Consider the following 16,537-nt stretch of genomic DNA (forward strand, 5'->3'; position numbering starts at 1 on the left):
GAAATGACTTTTTCAATAAATTTTAAACTCTAAAATCGATGTCATAGTTCATTTAAGACGAGCTAAACAATTAGGAATTTGATTTTGCTATACAGAGCACTTAAAAGTATCTAAACTTGAAATTGAAAATATAGTTGTGTTCAGATATTTATGAGCACTCGTTTCACTCCGATATTTCTGATGTCGACTAGAGAAAAATCATACCTGGGTGATGCGGATGCAAATTGTTGTCGTGAATGACGGGCCCTTGAGTCTGCAGCATGGCTTTCAGTTCAGCCATACGCTCTTCTACACACACTGCTGTTAATCTAGGAAAAAAAAAACGTTCAAGTATGAATTTTAATGTGTTATTTTTGTTTTCTATTTTTGTCTTTTTTATAATGACAAGAAATATGGCGTGACTCATGGGACATAATAAGATTAGATTGTTGATCTGGTCCGTTATCCAGGAGACAATATGTAGTAGTATGTGTTAAAAGAAAGCACATAACTAAATGATGTGGTGGTAAATGGTCAATTATAGAGTGGGCGTGCCACAACTGGAACTACAACGGTGACCCAGTAGACGTAACTATGATAACGACGTGAAAGTTGATCGAGCTACTTACCTGGCTTCAGCGTCATGGTCCCAGCACTCGTCGCACGTGTCGCTGGCGATCTTCAGCGCCCGCGCCTCCGGCACCGGTCCCTTGGGTAACGGCGGGCGCGCCTTGTTCCGGGATACTAGCGTCTGCGATAATAAATAATACAAATGTGTAGCCGCCGTGCAGGTCAGGGCCTCGACGACTTAAATAAAACTTCGATTTATAATGAAGTGAAGTATAATCTTCCAAAGGGGTACTGGTTTACAAGGGTTCTTGTCAAAACGGTTCAATGTAGAAGATAGGTGTTGAAAGTATGGAGGATGATGCAAGAGTGATTTGCAATATTTTACTTGATCAGTACAAAGGTTCAGATTTAAATGCTTCCATGTGCCGCGAAACAGATTATGTGGAGCGCTCCTATTGGTGCTTTTAAAAAGCCTCCGAATACTAGCCGAGCCCGACGGCTGCGTTTAGCTACTGCATTGATTTTTATATAATATTAAGTTGCAGTCGCAACATACTCCCGGGCGTTGAGATACTCAACAAAAAACAAAGAACAATAGATGGAAGTTAAGAAATCGAACAATAATTAAATAGAGTGAAGATGATAACAAGTTAAGTAATAGGGAGGGGGCACAAGTTGTTATACGCCCTACGGATGACTCCTTTCTTCGTGCGTATGTCAGCGACTCTGGTGACGTTGTCCGTGCCCGGGTACAGCTTCGTGACGCGTCCCAGCAGCCACAGGAGAGGTGGAAGTGCGCGGTCCTTGACCAAGACCATAGTCCCGACTTGCAGCTGGTCCGTCGAGGTGTGCCACTTCGTCTTATGCTGGAGGAGAGTAACATACTCATTAGAAAAGCGGCTCCAGAAATGTTGCTTGAGTTTTTCAACTCTCTGGAACCTTTCGAGCCGTGAGATGTTTTCTTCAGTCAGAGGTTCTTGTGGGACTGACAGAAGAGAACGTCCAATAAGGAAGTGAGAGGGTGATAGGTAGGTAAGATCAGATGGATCAGAAGATAAAGGGGTAAGGGGTCTAGAATTCAGAATCGCTTCAATCTGAATCAGGCAACAATTTAATTCTTCATACGTTAAATGTGTAAGAGATAAAATGCGTTTGAGATGATATTTGGTTGACTTTACTGCGGCTTCCCAAAGTCCGCCGAAGTGTGGTGAGTAAGCCGGGCTAAATTTAAAGTTAATAAGGTTTTCTGCCATACCTGACTGCAGCTTATCGTGATTATGTTTTAAAAAGTTACTAAGTTCGTTTGATGCCCCGACAAACGAAGTTCCGTTGTCACAATAAAGAGTTTGAGGCTTTCCCCGACGACTCATGAAGCGGCGGAGAGCAGCAAGGAACGACTCTGTCGTTAGACTTGTGACAAGTTCCAAGTGAAGAGCCTTGACTGCAAGACAAACAAATACCAATATATATGATTTAATTGTTTTGCTACCCCTACCCTTACGGTCAGCTATCAGCACTGGTCCGGCAAAATCCATTCCCGTGTGCAAAAAGGGATATTCTAACTGTGTCCTATCGATAGGCAAGTTGCCCATTGATACTTGAAAAGGTCTAGCCTTGAACCTGATGCAGCGAACGCATTTATACACTAAGTGGCGCGCCAGGTTTCTTCCACCGAGTGGGTAGTATTTTTGCCGAACGCTTGCTAGCAACAGCTGAGGTGGGGCGTGCAATAATGCCATATGTTGCATGTCAAACAGCAGTTTGGTAAGGTGATGCCTGCTACACAATAAGATTGGATGCTTAATGTCGTAACTATAATAAGCATTATTAAGACGACCACCGACACGTATTAATTTCTGATCGTCTAAGAAGGGTGTTAACGAAAGCAGTCTACTTTTCGACTGTAAGGGCTTGCCCAAAGATAAGAGTTTGTAATCTTCAGGAAATGACTCCTGCTGTGCGAGTTGTAGAAGTTTAGTTTTACTTGATTTTATTTCTGTATATGTTAAATTTGATGTGGTTTTATTATTTTTATTTTTGCAATTATATATAAATCTGTAAATATATGCTACGATTCGTATTAGTTTTGTAAGTTTTGAATTGTTAGTGATAAGTTTAGTTATAAGATTGTCATTTTCGTTTATGTTTGCCTGTGCGTTTGTATGTAATGACACTTCTGGCAGATTATCTGCGTTTGTATTAGGTATCATAGGAAATTGAATAATGGAATGATGCAAAAAATCTGGACCTGTCCACCATAGTGTGGAGATGCTGAGGTCATCAGCCTTCATTCCTCGTGACACTAGATCTGCCGGGTTCAGCTTTGAGGGTACATAGCTCCATGTTTGTCCACGAGTGCTCTCTTGAATCTCATTCACACGGTTGCGAACGAACGGTTTCAGTCGATTAGACGGCCCTGCGAGCCAGCCCAGCACGATCATAGAGTCAGACCAAAAGTAACTATGATCAACCTTCACGGTCAGTGACGAAATGACCTTCGCCCAGAGTCTTGCACCAAGCAACGCGCCGCAAAGTTCCAGCCTTGGTATTGTGGAGGGTTTAAGGGGGGAGACCTTATTTTTTGACGCTATAAGGCGAACGCAAACTGCTCCGCTACCGTCCACAGTCCTAACATAGATAGAGGTGCCGTATGCACGCTCTGACGCATCTGTAAATACGTGCACCTGAACTTCTATTGGTGAGTCACTAAATACCCAACGATCTATTTTAAGTTTGTTTAAGTTTGCAAGTGACGATGCAAAAGAAATAAATTCGTTTTTTATGTCTAATGGGAGCTCAGAGTCCCATTCGCACTTTAAAAGCCAAAGACGCTGCAAAATGATTTTAGCTTCCACTATACAAGGCCCAACGAGGCCTAGTGGGTCAAACACTTGACTTATGACAGACAAAATATTTCGTTTTGTGATTTTATCTGGAATTTTAATGTCGATCGAAAAGAGAAGTTTATCTGTTTCTGTTTGCCAGTATAGACCTAAGGTTTTAGAAGGCGATGTACTATCAAGGTTGAGAGCTTTGCTGTTGTCCTCTTTGTGCTCGAGAATCGATTTCAATAGGTCAGGACAATTTGATTGCCATTTACGCAGGTTAAACTTCGCAGATTCTAATGTTGCGACTACACCCTTACTGATCTCAACCAATGAATCCACGCTGTCGCTCCCACTGAGAAAATCGTCAACATAAAAGTCGTGCTGTATAGCACGTTTGACACGGACGTCTTGGCATTCATCGGCAAGAGAAACAAGACATTTCGTTGCAAGATAAGGTGCACACGCAGTCCCGTATGTGACGGTGTTCAATTTGTAGGTTTTTAATGGATCAGAAGGATCGAATCTAAATATGATTTGTTGTAACGAGCGTTGAGAAGGCTGTACTAATATCGCTCTATACATTTTTTCAACATCACTTGAGACAACATACTTATGCTGTCTGAAGCGTAATAAGATTGACAGAAGATCATCCTGAACAGTCGGCCCAACCATTTGAATTTCATTAAAGGACTTGCCACTAGTCGTGATGGCCGAACCGTCATAAACGACCCTAAGAGGCGTACTTTTATTTGAGCGTAAAATTCCATGGTGAGGAAAGAAAAATGATTTTTCTGGTGGCTCAATTGATGATGATGATGATGATGATTGATTTTCGCTCATGTGGCCTAAGTCGATGTATTCGCGAATAAAATCAAAATATAAGTTTTTTAAGACAGGATCGCGTGCGAGCCGTTTCTCCAATGCCAAGAAACGGCGCTTGGCCATTTGATATGAGTCGCCAAGTACATCCGGTGACTCTTTTAAAGGTAACGTCACAACAAAGCGGCCATCTTGATCGCGAATAGTATTATCTAAGAAACTTTTTTCGCACGCTTGCTCTTCATGAGACATGCAATGTTTAGAAGACACCGAGTCTAATTCCCAAAACCGGGTAAGATTAGTTTCCTCATTATGTGTGAGGAACGAACAAAAATAAGATTCGTTTGTATTTGTATTGTAGGCAGGTATGGAACCGCACACGATCCAACCTAACGATGTTTCACGTAATTGAGGTTTATTTTTACCTAATTTTATATTCGCGGAACCTAAGACGTCCCAAAATACTTCCGCCCCGACCAAAATATCAATAGCGGAAGGCTCATAAAATGATGGGTCTGCCAATGTGATGCCGGCAGGAATAGGTATATTGGTAAGATCTATGCGACATGGCGGCAGAGATTTATTTATTACTTCGGCAACGTAACAGTTTACGGTCGTTGTATAGTTACTATTCAGTGACTGAATTGTAATATTGCAAGACTCCGGACAATGTGAAAGCTGCTCATTGATACCTGTGATCGTAGCTCCCGCGCTGCGTGTCGCTAACCCAAGCTGTCCGCACAGATCTCGCGTCACGAAGTTGGAGGAAGCACCGTTGTCCAGAAGCAGACGCGCCTCACGAAGCACTCCGTTCGCGTCACTCACGTGCACCAACGCTGTGGACAGTAGTCCGGAAGTCTCAGTAGGGGTAAACACTTTTGTTTGTATATTGCCGTTAAAGTGAACATCTGGCACCGGAACGTCACTGCTAGAAGATGCTTTGTCAACATGTTTATGCAAAAGAGTATTATGCTTAAGTTTGCAATATTTACAATGAGATAACACACATTGTTTTTCTAAGTGTCCCGGGCGAAGACAGTTCTTACATACTGAGTAAGTGTTTACATTTTTTATCCGACTATCAACATCTAATTTACGAAAGGATTCGCATGTAAATAAGAAATGATCATGCTTACAATAAGGGCAAACAATAGGTTTGCGATAAGAATTATTATTAGTAGTTGTAAGATAATTATGCGTCTTTTGTGGCTCGCTATGTGAATGCAATTGAAATTTATTTTTAGATGTCTTTTGACCACTATTATTGACGTTATTATCGCCAAGAGATTCCAGTAAGTCGGCCCTGTTGTTTAAAAATGTAATATATTGCTGCAACGTCGGCGAACCTGTTAAAAGGTTTCTGTGCTCCTCCCACTCACGCTTAGTTACTAGATCTAACTTCTTAGACATTATGTAGATAACTAAGGTGTCCCAATGGTCGGTAGGCTCCCCTAAGGTGCCAAGCGCACGCAAATTTTTATTAGTTACGTCCACCATGTTACGTAACAAAGAGCTCGATTCATGTTGCATAGGTTCAAGGTTAAACAAGGCCTGGATGTGATTATTAATTAAAAGGCGCGGGTTATCATACCGCTCCGAAACTAATTGCCACGCTTTATGATAGTTATCACTGCTAAAATCAAGACTTTGAATCACAAGGGCGGCACTGCTTTTTAAAGATGCACGAAGATAGTGAAATTTGCTTATGTCGTTGATAGCGGGATTATTATGAATAAGGGAAATATACGTATCTCTAAAGCCGAGCCAATGCTGATAGTTCCCATCGAAGTGAGGCAGATCAATCTTGGGCAGACGAACGAAGTCATGCCGGCCGCCGCCGCATGACGTGGAAGCCGCGGACCCGGATCCGGCCCGACCGCCGCTCGACTGCACCGTAGGGCTCAAAAGAAGTCGAGCAGTCGAGACCAACATAAAGAACTGGCTTTCAAACTGCTCCCGCTCCGCATATGCCTCGTCGGGTTTCTCAGTTAACGCTTCAATCTCCATCTGTAAAGCGTCAAACTCTGGATAAACCGATTCTATTTTATCTAAACGACACTGCAACTCCGTTATTTGTAACTCACTTAATTTTATACACGTTTTAGCCACATTAATGTAAGTGTTAAACAAAGTTAATTTAGCCTTTAAGCTGCCACGTTTCTTTACTAACTCCTTTAACGTGTCCGCCATTTTGAATTACACGTAAATTTAAAAATGCAATTACCTATGCGTAAGAGAAGTGTGAACACTAACGAGTTAAAATGCAACTGACGAGAACAAAGAAGCGGAGTAGATAAGCAGCTGCGCGCGAAATGTGATGATTTAGCAAAAAAATTATGTTACTGAGGCGAAGATAATAAGCGATGGAGACGGCTTTTTAATATGTAGTAGGATTTTTATAACAAAGTTGATATGAAGTTAAGCTATTTTATTGCGATGAATTATGATTTTGTATGAAAATGAATTATTTGTGCCTGACACGTATAGAGCTATTCTTAATTCCAAGAAAAATAGGTATAGAAGGGAAATTGAAGGAAATTGGAACGAACTCACTCTGTTTAGTCCTACGTATTCAGGTGATGCAATGTACTGGAACTGAAGTCCTTGATGTCTTGATGTGGTGGAAGTCCAACGAACGCTTTCCTTATGCCGGTAAACGCTGGGACCCCTCGTTTTCAACGTCTGTTGCGTGTTCTTCCTAAGCCGAAGAAACTGAAGACAACGAAGACGGTTGCGAAGATTGGTCAAAGTCCACTTCCACGATGAACCCGTTGTTGGTCAAGTCTGCCCTTGTCTTGAAGGCTGCGAAGGACCATATGTAGCCGCCGTGCAGGTCAGGGCCTCGACGACTTAAATAAAACTTCGATTTATAATGAAGTGAAGTATAATCTTCCAAAGGGGTACTGGTTTACAAGGGTTCTTGTCAAAACGGTTCAATGTAGAAGATAGGTGTTGAAAGTATGGAGGATGATGCAAGAGTGATTTGCAATATTTTACTTGATCAGTACAAAGGTTCAGATTTAAATGCTTCCATGTGCCGCGAAACAGATTATGTGGAGCGCTCCTATTGGTGCTTTTAAAAAGCCTCCGAATGCTAGCCGAGCCCGACGGCTGCGTTTAGCTACTGCATTGATTTTTATATAATATTAAGTTGCAGTCGCAACAAAATGTTTATATTGTTTATTACGTAAATTACAATTAATAGGGATTTTCGTAGTTACATGCATTTTTTGGTGGTATCAATTATTTCCTCTCGTTAGTTAGGAGACAACAGTAATACAATGAGTGGTTTTAAATAAAAGAGTGACTGCATGGTGGCCCTGTGGGGCCGCATGGCGTGGTAGGGCACGGCGTGGGGCGGCGCGGGGCCCACGTGCGCGCCACAGCATCTCCCACAGTGTTACCTGCATGGTGGCCCTGTGGGGCCGCATGGCGTGGTAGGGCACGGCGTGGGGCGGCGCGGGGCCCACGTGCGCGCCACAGCATCTCCCACAGTGTTACCTGCATGGTGGCCCTGTGGGGCCGCATGGCGTGGTAGGGCACGGCGTGGGGCGGCGCGGGGCCCACGTGCGCGCCACAGCATCTCCCACAGTGTTACCTGCATGGTGGCCCTGTGGGGCCGCATGGCGTGGTAGGGCACGGCGTGGGGCGGCGCGGGGCCCACGTGCGCGCCACAGCATCTCCCACAGTGTTACCTGCATGGTGGCCCTGTGGGGCCGCATGGCGTGGTAGGGCACGGCGTGGGGCGGCGCGGGGCCCACGTGCGCGCCACAGCATCTCCCACAGTGTTACCTGCATGGTGGCCCTGTGGGGCCGCATGGCGTGGTAGGGCACGGCGTGGGGCGGCGCGGGGCCCACGTGCGCGCCACAGCATCTCCCACAGTGTTACCTGCATGGTGGCCCTGTGGGGCCGCATGGCGTGGTAGGGCACGGCGTGGGGCGGCGCGGGGCCCACGTGCGCGCCACAGCATCTCCCACAGTGTTACCTGCATGGTGGCCCTGTGGGGCCGCATGGCGTGGTAGGGCACGGCGTGGGGCGGCGCGGGGCCCACGTGCGCGCCACAGCATCTCCCACAGTGTTACCTGCATGGTGGCCCTGTGGGGCCGCATGGCGTGGTAGGGCACGGCGTGGGGCGGCGCGGGGCCCACGTGCGCGCCGGCGCAGCGCCACAGCATCTCCCACAGCACGAGGCCGAGCGCGTACACGTCCACCGCGCACAGCGCCCAGCCCGCGCCGTCCAGGTCCAGCGCGCCGTCCAGCGCTTCCGGCGCCAGGTAGCGGAGGGTGCCCGCCTGGAACAACGATCAATTCGGTTTCGTTTGGATATTTCTATTATACACTTTATTAGTCTTTAACCATTTATAAGGCAAAAGGGTGTCAAAAATAATGCAAAATTGAATCCTATCACTTTGAAATAAAGTTCATTTTGTTTCTATAATAACTCTGTGAATAACGCCTTTTTGGCTGCAAAGCTGCCGCTATGTAACTATATGGAATACTAATACAAAAAGAAATTGCTTCTTATGACCTCAGGAATGCGTGATTAAAATCTGTCAGGTTACCCGTGCCCACGGTACGTGCCTTATTTCCGGAATCAGATTTAAATAAATAACTTGAAAACCTAAACCGTAAAGGGCATCTAGACCTTTTACCAACGCAAATCGAAAAGTATATAATATAATTTTCATCACACTTGCTCGAAAAAGATCTTATTTCATGCAGGTGTGCTGAAGGACAAAGGCCTATTTTGTTCCCCCGGGAGTTATGGATTGTAAAAAAAAGCTACTTTTTTTTAAATTATGTCACTTATTCATACAAACTAAGTAGCATAAATCAGTTTTACATTTAAAATACTGACGTTTATAATTTAATATTTTTGTTTATGTTTAAAATTATTGAATTTGGTTATAATAATAATAGATCCATAATTGTTAGTAGTTACAACAAATCTTAAAATTAATTAAGGTTAGTGACATACAAAATAATAATAATAAATCTAATAAGACCAAAAATAAATAAAGGAAATAATCTAATAATATATCTACAAGTACAAAAAAATAAATATAACTAGGCAACCTAGTCTGTTTGGAATGGAATACTAATATAAAACACTAATTGTCTCCTGGGTAACATCACCAAAAAAAATATTTTTTTTTAAATTATATTAGGGAAATTTTTACACAAATTGACTAAGTCCCACGGTAAGCCAAGGCTTGTGATGTGGGTACTCAGACAACGATATACAAATACATAAATACGTAGAAAACATCCATGACTCAAGAACAAATATCTGTGCTCATAACACGAAGAAATGCTCTTACCGGGATTCAGGACCCTCGGCTTTAGGCAGGTTGACTACCCAACCCACTAGACCAGACCGGTCGTCAATGTAACTTAAAAAAATGTGACTTACCTCAGTGAGAGCAGCGGCATTGGCCCTTTTATTTCTATGCAAAACTTGAGCCAGTCCCAAATCAGCCAGGCGAGCCTGTCCGTTGCACACAAGCACATTGGAGCTGTTCACGTCGCGGTGCACGATACATGGTTTTGACGGCGCTGTGAAAAAAAAAAACATGTATTATAAATGTATAATACAACCGTAATAAAACATTTGAACAATACGGTGTGACTACTAAAGAAATATACCTTACACGGAAACAAGGGATTACTTATTTTTAGTCCACCTATGTCACTGATATTGTTAATTATAGTGAATAACTACTAAAGCTTTGACAGTAAAGTACAACTTTCGCGCCAGCTGTTACGAATCTGCTTATAAAAACCATAAGGCGTTATAATAAATAAATATTAGGGACAATCTTACACATATCAACCTAGCTCGAAACTAAGCAAAGCTTGTACTATGGGTACTTGGCAACGATATATATACTTATATAGAAAAATACATACTTAGATAACATACTACATACTAGATAGATGTTACAATAGTTACATAAATTCGATAGAAAAACAGATTAAGAAAAATCCTAAGTATTTCTGGACCCATATTAAAAACATGCGTAAAAATAGTTCAAATTATCCACCAGTTATGTTGTATGAGGACAAACAGGCTAGTAATTCTAGAGAGATTAGTAACCTGTTTGCAGAGCATTTTAGTTCAGTTTATGATGACAGCGACACGAGGAACCAACCAAACGTAAGTGGCGGGGAACTAGCCGAAATACTGATGGGAGATGAATCTGGGGAATTGTCTTTCACACAGTTTGAGGTTGAATTACAATTGCGAACGTTAAATGCTACGAAGGGTAAAGGGCCAGATGATATTCCCCCCGTATTTTTAAAAAACTGCGCGAAATCACTTTCTGTGCCACTTATGATTATATATAATGCATCTCTGAAAGCAGGGATATTTCCATCGGTGTGGAAACGAGCCAGAGTTATTCCGGTATTTAAAAGCGGCAGTCGTGAATTAGTTTCAAATTATAGGCCCGTTTCCATATTGTCTTCGATGGCCAAGGTTTTCGAAAGGCTGGTTTATGTTGCACTATTTGATCATGTCAAAAGTATGCTCTCTCCTTATCAACATGGGTTTATGCCCAAGCGATCGACTTGTACAAATCTTTTTAGCTACGTCACCAGCCTTACGGAGGCTGTCGATGGTGGTTATCAAGTAGACGCGGTTTACACTGACTTTTCGAAAGCGTTTGATAAGGTTAATCACAAAATCTTAATTCATAAGTTGCACAAGTTTGGCATTGCAGGTAGTTTACTTAGCTGGTGCCATACTTACCTTCAAGGCAGGCCTTCAACTGTGGTAATAGAAGGCACTCAGTCTGACTGTTATATTGCACTCTCCGGTGTACCACAGGGGTCTAATTTGGGGCCATTATTTTTTAACATATTTATTAACGACATCACCTATGAATTTAATAATTCGACTGTATCGCTGTTTGCGGATGATTTAAAATTGGTCCGGGTAGTAAAAAATCAATCTGACGTCCATCTGTTACAAGAGGATGTGGATGTGTTGGTAAAATGGTGTAAGTCTAACAAAATGGTGCTTAACCCCACTAAATGTTACCACATAAAGTTTAGTCGGAAAAGAAACCCTATACCATCAGAGTACATTATTTTTAACGAAACTTTGCAAGAGGTCAATGAAATAAGAGATTTGGGTGTCATAATAGACAGCAGACTACGCTTTGTGCGTCACATAGATAAGACAATAAATGCTGCCTTTAAATCTCTAGGGTTTGTGTTAAGATGTGCTAGGGAGTTTAAAGAATGTTCTACAATGGTGACCCTTTTTAATTGTTTTGTGAGGAGTAAATTAGAATACTGTAGCGTTGTCTGGAATCCTACTTACAAAATACATATTGAAAGGATTGAACGATTGCAAAAAAGGTTTACTAGACATCTTGCTTATCGCCGTGGAACAGGCTGCCAAGCATATAACGCTAGACTTAAACAATTTAAACTAATTTCTCTTAGTAGTAGGCGTACTATGCTGGACCTAATGTTCTTGTACAAACTTCTAAACGACAAGATTGACTGCATGCATATTGTTAGTCAGATAGGGCTGAAAGTACCGTCTCGTTTACCACGTTATCCTTGTGCCTTACTCTATGTGCGTCGTAGTCGAACTAACCTATTGGCTCACTCCCCTCTGCCTCGCCTGGCTCGCCTATACAACAAGCATGCTAATAATGTCCCTTCTTTGGATGTGTTTCACGACAGTGAAGCCTCATTTAAAAACAAATTATTATCTGTTGACAACCTCAGCTAGCTCGGCTAACTTGGTTACTTTTGTGTGGAAAATTTATTGTTCGTATTAAGTAGACGTTTTGTTAATTAATATCATATTTATATTAAGGTCTTATTCTGAATCTTAACTTAAATAATGCATGCTGTGATTGCCTTTAAGTGGGGGATCAATTATAAATGTGCTCTTTTAGTATGTAAATTATAGTATGTGAATTGTATCTTCTGTTGGTGATCCTAATAAACAAATAAACAAACATCCATAACTCAGGAACAAATATGAGTTTTGAACACAAATAAATGTCCTTACCGGAATTCGAACCCTAGACCTCCTGCTTTATAGGCAGTAGGAAGCCGTTATAAATATTAATGTCTCCTGGGTCACAATACAATTGAGTCAAATAGTTTTAATCATTCCTTAAAACCAGGCCTGCCACAGTAAAATAGAGATAATATTATTCATAGCCAATTTGATTTTCAGATGCGAAGGTCAGAAAATAAATTAATGTTTTTTATTTATTTATTTAGAAAGCAAACAGTTATATTAACATATCAGAAATACAATACAAAAGATGTACCGCAACAAAAGGAAAATATAACAAAAAGAACTGGAGGTTCATAATTATAAATTATGTTAACTGAAATAAATAAAATTATAGCTAATGCATTTTTATATCAGATAGAAAAATAACTGATATCTGCACTTAAATACTAAAACAACTTAACTAAACTAACTGCTTTGGCTCAGCGATCCAAAAAGAATCTTGGCCTCCGAAACGAGAGAACGCCACCTGTCCCGATCCAGCGCGGTTTCCTGCCATGAATTGGCATTCAGCCGACGCAGGTCCGCCTCCACGACATCACACCAGCGGTACCTGGGGCGCCCGATCGGTCGACGGCCGGTTGGTCGCCCCAAGTACGCTTCCTTGACTACGCGATCCTCCCCCATTCTGAGTAGGTGACCGAGCCAGCGAAGTCTGTGGGATTTAGTTACGCCAATGATATTGGGCTCAGCCACCAACTCTTCGATCTCGGCATTTTTCCGGATCCTCCAGGAGCCGTCGTCACTTCGGACAGGTCCCAGGATCTTCCTGAGCACTTTTCTTTCCGCTATCAGGAGCTGACTTTCCTCTTTTTAAGTTAGAGTCCAGGCCTCACAGCCGTACAGAACACAACTTACGTTTATATTTTTAAGACTAGCCACCGAATTTTGAAAGCAATGCACTTCGATTCGAATAGATGTTTATTATAGTAACTAGGAACTCGTCTGAAAAAGGTATGTCTAGTATAGTTTTTTACACTTACTGCTAGTATGTAGATGTGCCAACGCGGAGCTGAGCCCGTGTGCGAGAGTAGCGAACTCGAGCCACGTCAGAGGAGCTTCCTCTAAGCGAGCTCGCAGCGTGCGCTCGCAGAGCTCCACCACGATCAGCTGCGAGCGAGGACCGCCTTCTAGAGCCGGTCGGCTGTCGCTTCCTAAAACAAGTTGAATTATGTTACCAAACATAATGACTGGGCTTCAAAATAATAAATTATTCTAATTACTGTATAGAAATATATTATTAATAAAAAAAAATTGCTGACTGTACTTTGTCTCGTTTGCATGTCTATAAATGCTTAGTTAAGTGAGTATCGCAACATGCACTTTTCGATCGTCAGTAACATTTTCAAAAGTAATTATCCAGAGTAATTTATTGATTAAATTATTATTAATAAAAGGTAATTAACTGCTGTAAATATTTTAAAATTAAAAGTTAGATTGGTGGGCTATTTTATTTTAAGTTATTTGTTATTTATACTCTAAATCACGATCTCTTTCGATCCCATAAAAAGAAAAGTGTCCTAAATTATCCAAGGATTTTTTGTTCCTTCCATTCCGTTACCGTCTTACAAAGTTTATAAAAATGGTATAGAAAAGAAATAAAAATCTCGGGACGGTTTTTTATTATTTCGAAATAATATAAACTAAAAAGAAGTGAAGTGTACAGTCACGGACTTTAATTGTTGAGCTATTTAATTGAAGTTTGAAGGGTTCAAGCTAATTTAGTTGTTAATACTAACCCCCTTATTCATAAACGTCTACTACAGTTGACAAGCCGCTAATAATCGTTTGTCCCTTTCCATCATACCAATACGTAGGAAAGGGACAAACGATTATTAGCGGCTTGTCAACTTTAGTAGACGTTTATGAATAAGGGGGTTAAGGTATACAATGTCCAATGTAAAGTAAACCCTAAATTGCTCATCAATTAAAGTCCGTGACTGTACAACTTTTTTAAATAAAATGACCCACGTATTAAAAAAAAATACTCACCATAGTACTTAAGTATATTAGGATGTGACATATGAGGGAGCGCATATATCGCTGCCTCTTTCTGCCATGCGTTGGCGCTTGAATATAACTTGACAGCAACTGGCATAGTACCTAGACTGCCGCGCCAAACTGAGCCGAATTTGCCTTGGCCTACGGATGAAAATTGTGTGAGTTAAATTGATACATCTACATATTAGCTAAGAGTGTAATGCTTAGTTAAGACTATGAAAATTAAGTTACCAAAACTTAACTAAAACCTAACTATCTACCTACTACAATTGTGTAGATTTATCGATTTCCGCTACCTAAAGGTTGTCTGGAAGAAATCGCTTTTTAACGATAAGACCGCATGTTGTTTACCTCTACTTCTGATGCTGTTTTCTTTCTTTATGGTTTTTTTATTGAGGTGTGCAATAAAGAGTATTTGTAAAGGTCTGGAAAATATTGATTAAGAAAACTAACATTGATAAGTCAATGCGGGCAAATCGGCTGCGGAAAATTCCGTACACGAGCATATTTTTTTTTATTTTATTCAACTTTAAGCGACTGTGTATCGTTTGAAATAAGAGCAATCGATGAAGTTAAGAATAGTGACAGAAAAACGGGCTAATGATTGTGTCGCCTTGACTGTAATTAAAAAAAATTACAAAACTACAAGTTACTATCAAAATTAATAAAAAAAACGATACAAATTGAAAACATCTGAAATACGCCGCTTTGTAATAATAATAAAAAAGTTGTATTCCATTCCTTACATTACCTATAATAAATTTAAAATAATGGGTACCGCTTTGTAATAGGTACCTAGTTTCCCAGCGTTAGCCAGGAGACAGCAATAACACCAAAGAGAGTTTAGTATAGAGGCGTATTGTCAAAGTAAATTTTGTAGTCAACTAAATTTACCGCCATCTTTCGACACAGGACTACAACTCTTAGAATGACATATGGCTATTTGACCTATGGTTTCTCACTGATATGTGTTATAATCAAACACTGTCGCCATTTACTCGAGTATAGGCCAAAGGTATATTGCCATGTATTCGAGCATAATTTTTTCTTGACTTTTCCGGCACGTTTTTTTGTAGACTTTATTTATCTTATACGAAGTTATATACAAGGTGGCCAAAAAATATGTGCATTCCCGTTGCCAGGGAGGTTTTGGGATTATACTGAGCAACTTTTACTATGGGAACAACCCCGAAATCGCAAAAATGTATCCTTCCATAGAAAATGGACCAGCTAAAATGTATGAAACAGCCAGAAAATTTTTTCCCGATTACGGGGTTGGTACAAAGTAAAAGTTGCTCAGTATAAGCCCAAAACCTCCCTGGCAACGTGAATGCACTTATTTTTTGGCCACCGTGTATATCTTTGATAACACGTAAATAAGCCACAATGGAATGGGCTTATAACTGCCACTAAAATTTAGAGTAAACTAAAAACACAAAAATGTATAAATGAGCGCTATCTCGCCAACAAACTGCGATCGAAATGGTGTCACAATGTTATGTACCTTTATGATAAATAAATAAATTAAAAAAAAACGTGGTTTCAAATAGTGACCCAGGTGACTTACCGATATGTTCTATAAGAGTGAGGTTATCCACGCAAGACAGGCCGGTTGCTAAAGCATCAGGCCCGGTGCCCATGATGCCTCCTGAAAAAAACAGATACTATATATGCATGCTGGAGTCTTAGAGCTAATTAGGGGATTGGCGGGAATATAATGAAAACATACATACCTACTGGGAATATTGTAGTACGATTTTTTTTTCTTTTCTGCTATTTAGAATAAATATATACATAAAAAGATACAATCAGACTGTAACAGTGCCCTAAAATGGTGTCATGTACCTACAAATGTATTTATTGTAACACCTGTATATCATGAACATGATAGCAATAAAAAATATGTCAATACTTACAGTTAGTATAAAAAATAATAATAAGAATTACGTTATTAATTCATACAACGTTAATAAGTATCATAAACAAATAAATTAATATAAAACGAACATTATATAGGGGCTGAGTAACGTCATCAAGATGTCAGCTAATTTTGCCTGCGGCGTCACTAGATGGCGTTACTGTGTCCAAACATCGAAGTTATAGTAATTTTCTTGATTTTCCCGGACTAAATTATAATATTTTTACAAAGTAACCTATAAATCTAATACGTATAACTATAAAATTTACATATTTATTCAAAAAGTTGAATCTTGTTAACTTTTTCTTAATTTAAATTTCAAAAAACATAAATCGCGTTTACGAAGTTTCGAAGTGTGGTTAGTATATATACAAATT

At 40.6% G+C, this 16,537-nt stretch overlaps 2 protein-coding genes across 2 annotated transcripts in view; both read right to left on the reverse strand.

The window, feature by feature from the left end:
• Positions 1-16,537, reverse strand: part of LOC133531926 (uncharacterized) — a 31,895-nt gene that overhangs the window by 6,216 nt on the left and 9,142 nt on the right. Inside the window, exons 5-11 of the mRNA XM_061870357.1 lie at positions 15,810-15,890; positions 14,234-14,383; positions 13,225-13,395; positions 9,611-9,753; positions 8,280-8,489; positions 609-730; positions 205-308 (exon numbers count right to left, since the gene is read on the reverse strand). Of these exons, the coding sequence (XP_061726341.1) occupies positions 205-308; positions 609-730; positions 8,280-8,489; positions 9,611-9,753; positions 13,225-13,395; positions 14,234-14,383; positions 15,810-15,890 (981 nt within the window). The remainder of the gene's footprint in view (positions 1-204; positions 309-608; positions 731-8,279; positions 8,490-9,610; positions 9,754-13,224; positions 13,396-14,233; positions 14,384-15,809; positions 15,891-16,537) is intronic.
• LOC133531927 (uncharacterized) lies at positions 804-6,280 on the reverse strand. Its single transcript, XM_061870358.1, has 2 exons — positions 4,889-6,280; positions 804-1,990 (listed from the first exon to the last, which is right to left on the reverse strand). The coding sequence occupies exons 1-2, from the start codon at positions 6,201-6,203 to the stop codon at positions 1,200-1,202; spliced, it is 2,106 nt and encodes a 701-aa protein (XP_061726342.1). The 5' UTR covers positions 6,204-6,280; the 3' UTR covers positions 804-1,199.

The sequence above is a fragment of the Cydia pomonella genome, chromosome 26, assembly GCF_033807575.1.
Source record: "Cydia pomonella isolate Wapato2018A chromosome 26, ilCydPomo1, whole genome shotgun sequence".
Taxonomy (NCBI): domain Eukaryota; kingdom Metazoa; phylum Arthropoda; class Insecta; order Lepidoptera; family Tortricidae; genus Cydia; species Cydia pomonella.